Source organism: Salvelinus fontinalis, chromosome 32 (assembly GCF_029448725.1).
Source record: "Salvelinus fontinalis isolate EN_2023a chromosome 32, ASM2944872v1, whole genome shotgun sequence".
Taxonomy (NCBI): Eukaryota; Metazoa; Chordata; class Actinopteri; order Salmoniformes; family Salmonidae; genus Salvelinus; species Salvelinus fontinalis.
In genome coordinates this window covers 2,102,558-2,119,515 of record NC_074696.1, presented here as the reverse complement: position 1 = coordinate 2,119,515, position 16,958 = coordinate 2,102,558, and the positions used below count along the sequence as shown (strand labels likewise).

Below are 16,958 nucleotides of genomic sequence, written 5' to 3'. Positions count from 1 at the left end.
AAGAACGAGACGCACGGTGGATACTAAGAACGAGACGCACCGCGGGTACTAAGAACGAGACGCACCGCAGATACTAAGAACGAGACGCACCACAGATACTAAGAACGAGACGCACCACAGATACTAAGAACGAGACGCATGGCGGATACCAAGAACGAGACGCATGGCGGATACCAAGAACGAGACGCACCGCAGATACTAAGAACGAGACGCACGGTGGATACTAAGAACGAGACGCACCGCGGGTACTAAGAACGAGACGCACCGCAGATACTAAGAACGAGACGCACCACAGATACTAAGAACGAGACGCACCACAGATACTAAGAACGAGACGCATGGCGGATACCAAGAACGAGACGCATGGCGGATACCAAGAACGAGACGCACCGCAGATACTAAGAACGAGACGCACGGTGGATACTAAGAACGAGACGCACGGCGGGTACTAAGAACGAGACGCACGGTGGATACTAAGAACGAGACGCACCGCGGATACTAAGAACGAGACGCACCGCGGATACTAAGAACGAGACGCACGGCGGGTACTAAGAACGAGACGCACCGCGGATACTAAGAACGAGACGCACCGCGGATACTAAGAACGAGACGCACGGCGGATACCAAGAACGAGACGCACCGCAGATACTAAGAACGAGACGCACCGCGGATACTAAGAACGAGACGCACCGCTGATACTAAGAACGAGACGCACCGCTGATACTAAGAACGAGACGCACGGCGGGTACTAAGAACGAGACGCACCGCTGATACTAAGAACGAGACGCACGGCGGGTACTAAGAACGAGACGCACCGCAGGTACTAAGAACGAGACGCACGGCGGGTACTAAGAACGAGACGCACCGCAGATACTAAGAACGAGACGCACCGCAGATACTAAGAACGAGACGCACCGCAGATACTAAGAACGAGACGCACCGCAGATACTAAGAACGAGACGCACGGCGGGTACTAAGAACGAGACGCACCGCAGATACTAAGAACGAGACGCACGGCGGGTACTAAGAACGAGACGCACCGCAGATACTAAGAACGAGACGCACCGCAGATACTAAGAACGAGACGCACCGCAGATACTAAGAACGAGACGCACCGCAGATACTAAGAACGAGACGCACCGCAGATACTAAGAACGAGACGCACGGCAGATACTAAGAACGAGACGCACCGCGGGTACTAAGAACGAGACGCACCACGGGTACTAAGAACGAGACGCACGGCGGATACCAAGAACGAGACGCACCGCAGATACTAAGAACGAGACGCACCGCGGGTACTAAGAACGAGACGCACGGCGGGTACTAAGAAAGAGACGCACCGCGGGTACTAAGAACGAGACGCACCGCGGGTACTAAGAACGAGACGCACCGCAGATACTAAGAACGAGACGCACCGCAGATACTAAGAACGAGACGCACGGCAGATACTAAGAACGAGACGCACGGCAGATACTAAGAACGAGACGCACCGCGGGTACTAAGAACGAGACGCACCACGGGTACTAAGAACGAGACGCACGGCGGATACCAAGAACGAGACGCACCGCAGATACTAAGAACGAGACGCACCGCGGGTACTAAGAACGAGACGCACGGCGGGTACTAAGAAAGAGACGCACCGCGGGTACTAAGAACGAGACGCACCGCGGGTACTAAGAAAGAGACACGGGCTGGATATGGGCTGGATAAAGGACTAGAACCACTTGTTTCTGTGTGCAAGTCAAGAGCTTTCTTGTACTCCTCGTTGTAGAAAAGAGGCTTTGGTGTAGGTGATGTATGAACTAGACGCGGGCTGGATGTATGGATAACACATCGCATTCTAGCCACACACACTGTCCCCACTCTCTCTCTCACACACACACCCACATACATCAGACTCTGAGCTTCCCAGTTCAGCCAACGTGGGCGCCTTCAGGAGCCTCTTCCTCTGACACAGAGCCCCTCCCAGCCCGGGAGCTGGTGGACAGGACATGGCGACGTGCTTCCTGGGGGCATCTGGAGTGGACAGGTCTGTGGGAGGAGTCAGAGGAAAACAGTCACAGGGAGACAAGAAAATAGGAGAAATAAAGAGAAACCATTGAATGAGTAGGTCTGTCCAAACTGGTGCTGGAGACTGTTCAGTGCCTAAGGGGTTAAATACAGGAGAAAAAAAAAAGTGTCCTAATCTTTCTTCTTCTCTCAGATATAGGACAGACACTTCAGAACAAACCTCCTTTAAAACATTTTGGGGGGGGGGTTGGGGGGGACTCTGTTGTTCCATATGGTCAATCTGATATTCAATGTGTTTGTATGGGCTAATAGCAGCAAGCCCAACTAAAACATTAATCATATCATTATGTATACTGTATATATTTTTTATACTTCAAGGAGTCCTAGAATTCTAAATCAAAATGATCTTTTGACCTTCTTAAAACAATTCCATATTAGCTTAGTGGAATTGTATAAACGCTGTAAGTACAGAAACACAACGTTTAAACAGGCCCCAGCAATACGATGGGACTCATTGGGTTAAACTAGTTTACCTCTAGAGGCAACATCAATTATTACTGTGTGAAGGAAAACTTAAATATTGATGATACCGTCAGTAAAGACGCAAGAGTGACGCACATAGGTGCCCACGAAGACAGTTGATTTTACAGATACTATTTGGTAGTATTCTGAAATACATTTCCACTCACTATGTACATCACCACACACACACAGGTGAAGGTGTGAGAACAGTACCAATACCTGAGCTGCGGTTCAGATCTTGAGGGATGCTGATGCTTTTGACTGCTCCTATAGGAGGGAACATCTCCAGTATGGTCCGGTCATCAACACCGGTTCTTCCTAAAAAAAAAAAATGTTCAGCTATTGACACACACTACACCATAATGACAAAGAGAAAACAGGTTTTTACAAATGTATTAAAAATAAAAAACAAATACCTTATTTACATAAGTATTCAGACCCTTTGATATGAGACTCAAAATTGAGCTCAGGTGCATCCTGTTTCCATTGATCATCCTTGAGATGTTCCTACAACTTCATTGGAGTCCACCTGTGGTAAATTCAATTGATTGGACATGATTTGGAAAGGCACACACCTGTCTATATAAGGTCCCACTGTTGACAGTGCATGTCAGAGCAAAAACCAAGCCATTGTCCGTAGAGTGCCGAGACAGGATCGTCGAAACACAGATCTGGGGAAGGGTACCAAAACATTTCCAAAACATTTCTGCAATATTGAAGGTCCCCAAGAACACAGTGGCCTCCATCATTCTTAAATGGAAGAAGTTCAGAACCACCAAGACTCTTCCTAGAGCTGGCCGCCCGGTTAAACTGAGCAATCGGGGAAGAAGGGTCTTGGTCAGGGAGGTGACCAAGAACCCGATGATCACTCTGACAGAGCTCCAGAGTTCCTCTGTGGAGATGGGAGAACCTTCCGGAAGGACAACCATCTCTGCAGCACTTCACCAATCAGGCCTTTATGGTAGAGTGGCCCGACATAAGCCACTCCTCAGTAAAAGGCACATGACAGCCCGCTGGGAGTTTGCCAAAAGGCACCTAAAGACTCTCAGAACATGAGAAACAAGATTCTCTGGTCTGATGAAACCAAGATTGTACTCTTTGGCCTGAATGCCAAGCGTCACGTTTTGAGGACAACTGGCACCATCCCTACGGTGAAGCATTGTGGTGGCAGCATCATGTTGTGGGGATGTTTTTAAGCGGCAGGGACTGGGAGACTAGTCAGGATCGGGGCAAAGATGGAGCAAAGTGAGATTCTTGATGAAAACCTGCTCCAGAGCGCTTGAGACCTCAGGCTGGGGCGAAGGTTCACCCTCCAATAGGACAATGGCCTTAAGCACACAGCTAAAACAACGCAAGAGTTGCATCAGGACAAGTCTCTGAATGTCCTTGAGTGGCCCTGCCAGAGCCCAAACTTGAACCCGATCGAACATCTCTGGAGAGACATGAAAATAGCTGTGCAGAGACACTCCCCATCCAACCTGACAGAGCTTGAGAGGATCTGCAGAGAACAATGGGAGAAACTCCCCAAATACAGGTGAATTTACCCCAAGCTTGTAGCGTCATACCCAAGAAGACTTGAGGCTATAATCGCTGCCAAAGGTGCTTAAACAAAGTACTGAGTAAAGGGTCTGAATACTTATGTAAATATGATATTTCAGTTTTTGCTTTGTCATTGTGTTGTATTGTGTATACATCGATGAGGGAAAAAACGATTTATTCCATGTTAGAAAAAGGCTGTAACATAGCAAAATGTGGAAAAAGTCAAGGGGTCTGAATACTTTCCCAAGGCACTGTATGCCACAGTGAATGATGATGGACAGGCAGGCAGCCTTTAGTGTTACAGGGTAATCCGCCCCCTCTAGGAAGCACTTAGTCAGCACTGCACTAACCCTACCTAATCATAATATAACCCTACCCAACTATACCCCTAAACCAACCCAACCATAATATAACCCAACCATTACCCCACCCTACCATTACCCCACCCTACCATTACCCCACCATTTCCCCCCCATGACATGACCCCACCATGACCCCACCCCAGATTTACCCCACCCTACCAAAGATCCACCCCACCCCACCCCACTCCACCATTAACCCACCCTACCATTATCCCACCATGACCCGACCCGACCCCAACATGACCCCACTCCACCATACCAAAGATCCACCCAACCCCACCATGACCCCACTCCACCATTACCCCACCATGACCGCACCCTACCATTACACCACCATGGCCCCACCCTACCATTACACCACCATGGCCCCACCCTACCATTACACCACCATGGCCCCACCCTACCATTACACCACCATGGCCCCACCCTACCATTACACCACCATGACCCCACCCTACCATTACCCCACCATGACCGCACCCTACCATTACACCACCATGACCCCACCCTACCATTACACCACCATGACCCCACTCCACCATGACCCAACCCCACCATGACCCCACCATACCAAAGATTCACCCAACCCCACCATACCATAATCCCTACTCATCCATAACATAACATGGGAGAAGAGAGCAATGGAGAGAGGAAAGCAGGTCTGATTGGAAGCATTCACATGTTAGAGTGTATAGAGACGGCAGGAGGTCCACTGAGGAGCTGTTAACAATGGGCTGTCCTGGCAGGAGGTCCACTGAGGAGCTGTTAACAATGGGCTGTCCTGGCAGGAGGTCCACTGAGGAGCTGTTAACAATGGGCTGTCCTGGCAGGAGGTCCACTGAGGAGCTGTTAACAATGGGCTGTCCTGGCAGGAGGTCCACTGAGGAGCTGTTAACAATGGGCTGTCCTGGCAGGAGGTCCACTGAGGAGCTGTTAACAATGGGCTGTCCTGGCAGGAGGTCCACTGAGGAGCTGTTAACAATGGGCTGTCCTGGCAGGAGGTCCACTGAGGAGCTGTTAACAATGGGCTGTCCTGGCAGGAGGTCCACTGAGGAGCTGTTAACAATGGGCTGTCCTGGCAGGAGGTCCACTGAGGAGCTGTTAACAATGGGCTGTCCTGGCAGGAGGTCCACTGAGGAGCTGTTAACAATGGGCTGTCCTGGCAGGAGGTCCACTGAGGAGCTGTTAACAATGGGCTGTCCTGGCAGGAGGTCCACTGAGGAGCTGTTAACAATGGGCTGTCCTGGCAGGAGGTCCAATGAGGAGCTGTTAACAATGGGCTGTCCTGGCAGGAGGTCCACTGAGGAGCTGTTAACAATGGGCTGTCCTGGCAGGAGGTCCACTGAGGAGCTGTTAACAATGGGCTGTCCTGGCAGGAGGTCCACTGAGGAGCTGTTAACAATGGGCTGTCCTGGCAGGAGGTCCACTGAGGAGCTGTTAACAATGGGCTGTCCTGGCAGGAGGTCCACTGAGGAGCTGTTAACAATGGGCTGTCCTGGCAGGAGGTCCACTGAGGAGCTGTTAACAATGGGCTGTCCTGGCAGGAGGTCCACTGAGGAGCTGTTAACAATGGGCTGTCCTGGCAGGAGGTCCACTGAGGAGCTGTTAACAATGGGCTGTCCTGGCAGGAGGTCCACTGAGGAGCTGTTAACAATGGGCTGTCCTGGCAGGAGGTCCACTGAGGAGCTGTTAACAATGGGCTGTCCTGGCAGGAGGTCCACTGAGGAGCTGTTAACAATGGGCTGTCCTGGCAGGAGGTCCACTGAGGAGCTGTTAACAATGGGCTGTCCTGGCAGGAGGTCCACTGAGGAGCTGTTAACAATGGGCTGTCCTGGCAGGAGGTCCACTGAGGAGCTGTTAACAATGGGCTGTCCTGGCAGGAGGTCCACTGAGGAGCTGTTAACAATGGGCTGTCCTGGCAGGAGGTCCACTGAGGAGCTGTTAACAATGGGCTGTCCTGGCAGGAGGTCCAATGATGAGCTGTTAACAATGGGCTGTCCTGGCAGGAGGTCCACTGAGGAGCTGTTAACAATGGGCTGTCCTGGCAGGAGGTCCAATGATGAGCTGTTAACAATGGGCTGATCTGGCAGGAGGTCCAATGATGAGCTGTTAACAATGGGCTGTCCTGGCAGGAGGTCCAATGATGAGCTGTTAACAATGGGCTGATCTGGCAGGAGGTCCACTGAGGAGCTGTTAACAATGGGCTGTCCTGGCAGGAGGTCCAATGATGAGCTGTTAACAATGGGCTGTCCTGGCAGGAGGTCCAATGATGAGCTGTTAACAATGGGCTGATCTGGCAGGAGGTCCAATGATGAGCTGTTAACAATGGGCTGTCCTGGCAGGAGGTCCACTGAGGAGCTGTTAACAATGGGCTGTCCTGGCAGGAGGTCCAATGATGAGCTGTTAACAATGGGCTGTCCTGGCAGGAGGTCCACTGAGGAGCTGTTAACAATGGGCTGTCCTGGCAGGAGGTCCAATGATGAGCTGTTAACAATGGGCTGTCCTGGCAGGAGGTCCACTGAGGAGCTGTTAACAATGGGCTGTCCTGGCAGGAGGTCCACTGAGGAGCTGTTAACAATGGGCTGTCCTGGCAGGAGGTCCACTGAGGAGCTGTTAACAATGGGCTGTCCTGGCAGGAGGTCCAATGATGAGCTGTTAACAATGGGCTGTCCTGGCAGGAGGTCCACTGAGGAGCTGTTAACAATGGGCTGTCCTGGCAGGAGGTCCAATGATGAGCTGTTAACAATGGGCTGTCCTGGCAGGAGGTCCACTGAGGAGCTGTTAACAATGGGCTGTCCTGGCAGGAGGTCCAATGATGAGCTGTTAACAATGGGCTGATCTGGCAGGAGGTCCAATGATGAGCTGTTAACAATGGGCTGTCCTGGCAGGAGGTCCAATGATGAGCTGTTAACAATGGGCTGATCTGGCAGGAGGTCCACTGAGGAGCTGTTAACAATGGGCTGTCCTGGCAGGAGGTCCAATGATGAGCTGTTAACAATGGGCTGTCCTGGCAGGAGGTCCAATGATGAGCTGTTAACAATGGGCTGATCTGGCAGGAGGTCCAATGATGAGCTGTTAACAATGGGCTGTCCTGGCAGGAGGTCCAATGATGAGCTGTTAACAATGGGCTGTCCTGGCAGGAGGTCCACTGAGGAGCTGTTAACAATGGGCTGTCCTGGCAGGAGGTCCACTGAGGAGCTGTTAACAATGGGCTGATCTGGCAGGAGGTCCACTGAGGAGCTGTTAACAATGGGCTGATCTGGCAGGAGGTCCACTGAGGAGCTGTTAACAATGGGCTGATCTGGCAGGAGGTCCACTGAGGAGCTGTTAACAATGGGCTGTCCTGGCAGGAGGTCCACTGAGGAGCTGTTAACAATGGGCTGTCCTGGCAGGAGGTCCAATGATGAGCTGTTAACAATGGGCTGTCCTGGCAGGAGGTCCACTGAGGAGCTGTTAACAATGGGCTGTCCTGGCAGGAGGTCCACTGAGGAGCTGTTAACAATGGGCTGTCCTGGCAGGAGGTCCACTGAGTAGCTGTTAACAATGGGCTGTCCTGGCAGGAGGTCCACTGAGGAGCTGTTAACAATGGGCTGTCCTGGCAGGAGGTCCACTGAGGAGCTGTTAACAATGGGCTGTCCTGGCAGGAGGTCCACTGAGGAGCTGTTAACAATGGGCTGTCCTGGCAGGAGGTCCACTGAGGAGCTGTTAACAATGGGCTGATCTGGCAGGAGGTCCACTGAGGAGCTGTTAACAATGGGCTGATCTGGCAGGAGGTCCACTGAGGAGCTGTTAACAATGGGCTGTCCTGGCAGGAGGTCCACTGAGGAGCTGTTAACAATGGGCTGATCTGGCAGGAGGTCCACTGAGGAGCTGTTAACAATGGGCTGTCCTGGCAGGAGGTCCACTGAGGAGCTGTTAACAATGGGCTGTCCTGGCAGGAGGTCCAATGATGAGCTGTTAACAATGGGCTGTCCTGGCAGGAGGTCCACTGAGGAGCTGTTAACAATGGGCTGTCCTGGCAGGAGGTCCACTGAGGAGCTGTTAACAATGGGCTGTCCTGGCAGGAGGTCCACTGAGGAGCTGTTAACAATGGGCTGTCCTGGCAGGAGGTCCACTGAGGAGCTGTTAACAATGGGCTGTCCTGGCAGGAGGTCCACTGAGGAGCTGTTAACAATGGGCTGTCCTGGCAGGAGGTCCAATGATGAGCTGTTAACAATGGGCTGTCCTGGCAGGAGGTCCACTGAGGAGCTGTTAACAATGGGCTGTCCTGGCAGGAGGTCCACTGAGGAGCTGTTAACAATGGGCTGTCCTGGCAGGAGGTCCAATGAGGAGCTGTTAACAATGGGCTGTCCTGGCAGGAGGTCCAATGATGAGCTGTTAACAATGGGCTGTCCTGGCAGGAGGTCCACTGAGGAGCTGTTAACAATGGGCTGTCCTGGCAGGAGGTCCAATGATGAGCTGTTAACAATGGGCTGTCCTGGCAGGAGGTCCACTGAGGAGCTGTTAACAATGGGCTGTCCTGGCAGGAGGTCCAATGATGAGCTGTTAACAATGGGCTGTCCTGGCAGGAGGTCCAATGATGAGCTGTTACCAATGGGCTGTCCTGGCAGGAGGTCCACTGAGGAGCTGTTAACAATGGGCTGTCCTGGCAGGAGGTCCAATGATGAGCTGTTAACAATGGGCTGTCCTGGCAGGAGGTCCACTGAGGAGCTGTTAACAATGGGCTGTCCTGGCAGGAGGTCCACTGAGGAGCTGTTAACAATGGGCTGTCCTGGCAGGAGGTCCAATGAGGAGCTGTTAACAATGGGCTGTCCTGGCAGGAGGTCCAATGATGAGCTGTTAACAATGGGCTGATCTGGCAGGAGGTCCAATGATGAGCTGTTAACAATGGGCTGTCCTGGCAGGAGGTCCAATGATGAGCTGTTAACAATGGGCTGATCTGGCAGGAGGTCCACTGAGGAGCTGTTAACAATGGGCTGTCCTGGCAGGAGGTCCAATGTTGAGCTGTTAACAATGGGCTGTCCTGGCAGGAGGTCCACTGAGGAGCTGTTAACAATGGGCTGATCTGGCAGGAGGTCCACTGAGGAGCTGTTAACAATGGGCTGATCTGGCAGGAGGTCCACTAAGGAGCTGTTAACAATGGGCTGTCCTGGCAGGAGGTCCACTGAGGAGCTGTTAACAATGGGCTGATCTGGCAGGAGGTCCACTGAGGAGCTGTTAACAATGGGCTGATCTGGCAGGAGGTCCACTGAGGAGCTGTTAACAATGGGCTGATCTGGCAGGAGGTCCACTGAGGAGCTGTTAACAATGGGCTGTCCTGGCAGGAGGTCCACTGAGGAGCTGTTAACAATGGGCTGTCCTGGCAGGAGGTCCAATGAGGAGCTGTTAACAATGGGCTGTCCTGGCAGGAGGTCCACTGAGGAGCTGTTAACAATGGGCTGTCCTGGCAGGAGGTCCACTGAGGAGCTGTTAACAATGGGCTGTCCTGGCAGGAGGTCCACTGAGGAGCTGTTAACAATGGGCTGTCCTGGCAGGAGGTCCACTGAGGAGCTGTTAACAATGGGCTGTCCTGGCAGGAGGTCCAATGAGGAGCTGTTAACAATGGGCTGTCCTGGCAGGAGGTCCACTGAGGAGCTGTTAACAATGGGCTGTCCTGGCAGGAGGTCCACTGAGGAGCTGTTAACAATGGGCTGTCCTGGCAGGAGGTCCAATGAGGAGCTGTTAACAATGGGCTGTCCTGGCAGGAGGTCCAATGATGAGCTGTTAACAATGGGCTGTCCTGGCAGGAGGTCCACTGAGGAGCTGTTAACAATGGGCTGTCCTGGCAGGAGGTCCAATGATGAGCTGTTAACAATGGGCTGTCCTGGCAGGAGGTCCACTGAAGAGCTGTTAACAATGGGCTGTCCTGGCAGGAGGTCCACTGAGGAGCTGTTAACAATGGGCTGTCCTGGCAGGAGGTCCAATGATGAGCTGTTAACAATGGGCTGTCCTGGCAGGAGGTCCACTGAGGAGCTGTTAACAATGGGCTGTCCTGGCAGGAGGTCCACTGAGGAGCTGTTAACAATGGGCTGTCCTGGCAGGAGGTCCACTGAGTAGCTGTTAACAATGGGCTGTCCTGGCAGGAGGTCCACTGAGGAGCTGTTAACAATGGGCTGTCCTGGCAGGAGGTCCACTGAGGAGCTGTTAACAATGGGCTGTCCTGGCAGGAGGTCCACTGAGGAGCTGTTAACAATGGGCTGTCCTGGCAGGAGGTCCACTGAGGAGCTGTTAACAATGGGCTGATCTGGCAGGAGGTCCACTGAGGAGCTGTTAACAATGGGCTGATCTGGCAGGAGGTCCACTGAGGAGCTGTTAACAATGGGCTGTCCTGGCAGGAGGTCCACTGAGGAGCTGTTAACAATGGGCTGATCTGGCAGGAGGTCCACTGAGGAGCTGTTAACAATGGGCTGTCCTGGCAGGAGGTCCACTGAGGAGCTGTTAACAATGGGCTGTCCTGGCAGGAGGTCCAATGATGAGCTGTTAACAATGGGCTGTCCTGGCAGGAGGTCCACTGAGGAGCTGTTAACAATGGGCTGTCCTGGCAGGAGGTCCACTGAGGAGCTGTTAACAATGGGCTGTCCTGGCAGGAGGTCCACTGAGGAGCTGTTAACAATGGGCTGTCCTGGCAGGAGGTCCACTGAGGAGCTGTTAACAATGGGCTGTCCTGGCAGGAGGTCCAATGATGAGCTGTTAACAATGGGCTGTCCTGGCAGGAGGTCCACTGAGGAGCTGTTAACAATGGGCTGTCCTGGCAGGAGGTCCACTGAGGAGCTGTTAACAATGGGCTGTCCTGGCAGGAGGTCCAATGAGGAGCTGTTAACAATGGGCTGTCCTGGCAGGAGGTCCAATGATGAGCTGTTAACAATGGGCTGTCCTGGCAGGAGGTCCACTGAGGAGCTGTTAACAATGGGCTGTCCTGGCAGGAGGTCCAATGATGAGCTGTTAACAATGGGCTGTCCTGGCAGGAGGTCCAATGATGAGCTGTTAACAATGGGCTGTCCTGGCAGGAGGTCCACTGAGGAGCTGTTAACAATGGGCTGTCCTGGCAAGAGGTCCAATGATGAGCTGTTAACAATGGGCTGTCCTGGCAGGAGGTCCAATGATGAGCTGTTAACAATGGGCTGTCCTGGCAGGAGGTTCACTGAGGAGCTGTTAACAATGGGCTGTCCTGGCAGGAGGTCCAATGATGAGCTGTTAACAATGGGCTGTCCTGGCAGGAGGTCCACTGAGGAGCTGTTAACAATGGGCTGTCCTGGCAGGAGGTCCACTGAGGAGCTGTTAACAATGGGCTGTCCTGGCAGGAGGTCCAATGAGGAGCTGTTAACAATGGGCTGTCCTGGCAGGAGGTCCAATGATGAGCTGTTAACAATGGGCTGATCTGGCAGGAGGTCCAATGATGAGCTGTTAACAATGGGCTGTCCTGGCAGGAGGTCCAATGTTGAGCTGTTAACAATGGGCTGATCTGGCAGGAGGTCCACTGAGGAGCTGTTAACAATGGGCTGTCCTGGCAGGAGGTCCAATGTTGAGCTGTTAACAATGGGCTGTCCTGGCAGGAGGTCCACTGAGGAGCTGTTAACAATGGGCTGATCTGGCAGGAGGTCCACTGAGGAGCTGTTAACAATGGGCTGATCTGGCAGGAGGTCCACTGAGGAGCTGTTAACAATGGGCTGTCCTGGCAGGAGGTCCACTGAGGAGCTGTTAACAATGGGCTGATCTGGCAGGAGGTCCACTGAGGAGCTGTTAACAATGGGCTGATCTGGCAGGAGGTCCACTGAGGAGCTGTTAACAATGGGCTGATCTGGCAGGAGGTCCACTGAGGAGCTGTTAACAATGGGCTGTCCTGGCAGGAGGTCCACTGAGGAGCTGTTAACAATGGGCTGTCCTGGCAGGAGGTCCAATGAGGAGCTGTTAACAATGGGCTGTCCTGGCAGGAGGTCCACTGAGGAGCTGTTAACAATGGGCTGTCCTGGCAGGAGGTCCACTGAGGAGCTGTTAACAATGGGCTGTCCTGGCAGGAGGTCCACTGAGGAGCTGTTAACAATGGGCTGTCCTGGCAGGAGGTCCACTGAGGAGCTGTTAACAATGGGCTGTCCTGGCAGGAGGTCCAATGAGGAGCTGTTAACAATGGGCTGTCCTGGCAGGAGGTCCACTGAGGAGCTGTTAACAATGGGCTGTCCTGGCAGGAGGTCCACTGAGGAGCTGTTAACAATGGGCTGTCCTGGCAGGAGGTCCAATGAGGAGCTGTTAACAATGGGCTGTCCTGGCAGGAGGTCCAATGATGAGCTGTTAACAATGGGCTGTCCTGGCAGGAGGTCCACTGAGGAGCTGTTAACAATGGGCTGTCCTGGCAGGAGGTCCAATGATGAGCTGTTAACAATGGGCTGTCCTGGCAGGAGGTCCACTGAAGAGCTGTTAACAATGGGCTGTCCTGGCAGGAGGTCCACTGAGGAGCTGTTAACAATGGGCTGTCCTGGCAGGAGGTCCAATGATGAGCTGTTAACAATGGGCTGTCCTGGCAGGAGGTCCAATGATGAGCTGTTAACAATGGGCTGTCCTGGCAGGAGGTCCACTGAGGAGCTGTTAACAATGGGCTGTCCTGGCAGGAGGTCCAATGATGAGCTGTTAACAATGGGCTGTCCTGGCAGGAGGTCCACTGAGGAGCTGTTAACAATGGGCTGTCCTGGCAGGAGGTCCACTGAGGAGCTGTTAACAATGGGCTGTCCTGGCAGGAGGTCTACTGAGGAGCTGTTAACAATGGGCTGTCCTGGCAGGAGGTCCAATGATGAGCTGTTAACAATGGGCTGTCCTGGCAGGAGGTCCAATGATGAGCTGTTAACAATGGGCTGTCCTGGCAGGAGGTCCACTGAGGAGCTGTTAACAATGGGCTGTCCTGGCAGGAGGTCCACTGAGGAGCTGTTAACAATGGGCTGTCCTGGCAGGAGGTCCACTGAGGAGCTGTTAACAATGGGCTGTCCTGGCAGGAGGTCCAATGAGGAGCTGTTAACAATGGGCTGATCTGGCAGGAGGTCCAATGATGAGCTGTTAACAATGGGCTGTCCTGGCAGGAGGTCCACTGATGAGCTGTTAACAATGGGCTGTCCTGGCAGGAGGTCCACTGAGGAGCTGTTAACAATAGGCTGTCCTGGCAGGAGGTCCACTGAGGAGCTGTTAACAATGGGCTGTCCTGGCAGGAGGTCCACTGAGGAGCTGTTAACAATGGGCTGTCCTGGCAGGAGGTCCACTGAGGAGCTGTTAACAATGGGCTGTCCTGGCAGGAGGTCCACTGAGGAGCTGTTAACAATGGGCTGTCCTGGCAGGAGGTCCACTGAGGAGCTGTTAACAATGGGCTGTCCTGGCAGGAGGTCCACTGAGGAGCTGTTAACAATGGGCTGTCCTGGCAGGAGGTCCACTGAGGAGCTGTTAACAATGGGCTGTCCTGGCAGGAGGTCCACTGAGGAGCTGTTAACAATGGGCTGTCCTGGCAGGAGGTCCACTGAGGAGCTGTTAACAATGGGCTGTCCTGGCAGGAGGTCCAATGATGAGCTGTTAACAATGGGCTGTCCTGGCAGGAGGTCCACTGAGGAGCTGTTAACAATGGGCTGTCCTGGCAGGAGGTCCACTGAGGAGCTGTTAACAATGGGCTGTCCTGGTTTCAGTCTCACTCACTCTGTGAAACACTGACTGGGTCTGAAGGCAGGAAGGCAGACGGCTGCCAGTGGATTACTTTAAAGCAAGTCTGTGTTTGGGTCTGAACCTGGTAGATGAGTTGAACATGACATTCATCAGATGGGGGGTGATATTGTCACAGTAATTTAATGAACCACAAGGGAAACGAGGATTTGACTTACTGAATTGGAGTCTGGGCTCCACTAACTCACCGCTAGCCTGGGAGTCTGGGCTGCATCATGTTAGCTCCACTAACTCACTGCTAGCCTGCACTGGGAGTCTGGACTGCATCATGTTAGCTCCACTAACTCACTGCTAGCATGGGAGTCTGGACTGCATCATGTTAGCTCCACTAACTCACTGCTAGCCTGCACTGGGAGTCTGGGCTGCATCATGTTAGCTCCACTAACTCACTGCTAGTCTGTACTGGGAGTCTGGGCTGCATCATGTTAGCTCCACTAACTCACTGCTAGCCTGCACTGGGAGTCTGGACTGCATCATGTTAGCTCCACTAACTCACTGCTAGCCTGGGAGTCTGGGCTGCACCATGTTAGCTCCACTAACTCACTACTAGCCTGGGAGTCTGGGCTGCACCATGTTAGCTCCACTAACTCACTGCTAGCCTGGGAGTCTGGGCTGCACCATGTTAGCTCCACTAACTCACTGCTAGCCTGTACTGGGAGTCTGGGCTGCATCATGTTAGCTCCACTAACTCACTGCTAGTCTGCACTGGGAGTCTGGGCTGCATCATGTTAGCTCCACTAACTCACTGTTAGCCTGGGAGTCTGGACTGCATCATGTTATCTCCACTAACTCACTGCTAGTCTGCACTGGGAGTCTGGGCTGCATCATGTTAGCTCCACTAACTCACTGCTAGCCTGGGAGTCTGGGCTGCACCATGTTAGCTCCACTAACTCACTACTAGCCTGGGAGTCTGGGCTGCACCATGTTAGCTCCACTAACTCACTGCTAGCCTGGGAGTCTGGGCTGCATCATGTTAGCTCCACTAACTCACTGCTAGCCTGGGAGTCTGGGCTGCATCATGTTAGCTCCACTAACTCACTGCTAGCCTGGGAGTCTGGGCTGCACCATGTTAGCTCCACTAACTCACTGCTATTCTGCATTGGGAGTCTGGGCTGCATCATGTTAGCTCCACTAACTCACTGCTAGTCTGCACTGGGAGTCTGGGCTGCATCATGTTAGCTCCACTAACTCACTGCTAGCCTGGGAGTCTGGGCTGCACCATGTTAGCTCCACTAACTCACTGCTAGCCTGGGAGTCTGGGCTGCATCATGTTAGCTCCGCTAACTCACTGCTAGCCTGGGAGTCTGGGCTGCATCATGTTAGCTCCACTAACTCACTGCTAGCCTGGGAGTCTGGGCTGCATCATGTTAGCTCCACTAACTCACTGCTAGTCTGCACTGGGAGTCTGGGCTGCATCATGTTAGCTCCACTAACTCACTGCTAGTCTGCACTGGGAGTCTGGGCTGCATCATGTTAGCTCCACTAACTCACTGCTAGTCTGCATTGGGAGTCTGGGCTGCATCATGTTAGCTCCACTAACTCACTGCTAGCCTGGGAGTCTGGGCTGCACCATGTTAGCTCCACTAACTCACTGCTAGCCTGGGAGTCTGGGCTGCATCATGTTAGCTCCACTAACTCACTGCTAGTCTGCACTGGGAGTCTGGGCTGCACCATGTTAGCTCCACTAACTCACTGCTAGTCTGCACTGGGAGTCTGGGCTGCATCATGTTAGCTCCACTAACTCACTGCTAGCCTGGGAGTCTGGGCTGCATCATGTTAGCTCCACTAACTCACTGCTAGTCTGCACTGGGAGTCTGGGCTGCATCATGTTAGCTCCACTAACTCACTGCTAGTCTGCACTGGGAGTCTGGGCTGCATCATGTTAGCTCCACTAACTCACTGCTAGCCTGGGAGTCTGGGCTGTACCATGTTAGCTCCACTAACTCACTGCTAGTCTGCACTGGGAGTCTGGGCTGCATCATGTTAGCTCCACTAACTCACTGCTAGCCTGGGAGTCTGGGCTGCATCATGTTAGCTCCACTAACTCACTGCTAGTCTGCACTGGGAGTCTGGGCTGCATCATGTTAGCTCCACTAACTCACTGCTAGTCTGCACTGGGAGTCTGGGCTGCATCATGTTAGCTCCACTAACTCACTGCTAGCCTGGGAGTCTGGGCTGTACCATGTTAGCTCCACTAACTCTCTGCTATTCTGCACTGGGAGTCTGGGCTGCATCATGTTAGCTTCACTAACTCTCTGCTAGCCTGGGAGTCTGGGCTGTACCATGTTAGCTCCACTAACTCTCTGCTATTCTGCACTGGGAGTCTGGGCTGCATCATGTTAGCTTCACTAACTCACTGCTAGCCTGGGAGTCTGGGCTGCACCATGTTAGCTCCACTAACTCACTGCTATTCTGCACTGGGAGTCTGGGCTGCATCATGTTAGCTTCACTAACTCTCTGCTAGCCTGGGAGTCTGGGCTGTACCATGTTAGCTCCACTAACTCACTGCAATTCTGCACTGGGAGTCTGGGCTGCATCATGTTAGCTCTACTAACTCACTGCTAGCCTGGGAGTCTGGGCTGCATCATGTTAGCTCCACTAACTCACTGCTAGCCTGGGAGTCTGGGCTGCATCATGTTAGCTCCACTAACTCACTGCTAGTCTGCACTGGGAGTCTGGGCTGCATCATGTTAGCTCCACTAACTCACTGCTAGCCTGGGAGTCTGGGCTGCATCATGTTAGCTCCACTAACTCACTGCTAGTCTGCACTGGGAGTCTGGGCTGCACCATGTTAGC

At 53.1% G+C, this 16,958-nt stretch overlaps 1 protein-coding gene across 11 annotated transcripts in view; it reads right to left on the bottom strand.

The window, feature by feature from the left end:
* spire1a (spire-type actin nucleation factor 1a) overlaps nucleotides 1-16,958 on the bottom strand; it is a 168,489-nt gene that overhangs the window by 33,148 nt on the left and 118,383 nt on the right. For all 11 annotated transcript variants that reach the window (XR_008755585.1, XM_055893201.1, XM_055893197.1 and 8 more), the window contains 2 exons: nucleotides 2,752-2,850; nucleotides 1,892-2,031 (listed from right to left, as the gene is read on the bottom strand). Coding sequence is in view for 10 of the 11 variants with exons in the window: in XM_055893201.1 (XP_055749176.1) it covers nucleotides 1,892-2,031; nucleotides 2,752-2,850 (239 nt within the window). In the remaining variant the exon portion in view is untranslated. The remainder of the gene's footprint in view (nucleotides 1-1,891; nucleotides 2,032-2,751; nucleotides 2,851-16,958) is intronic.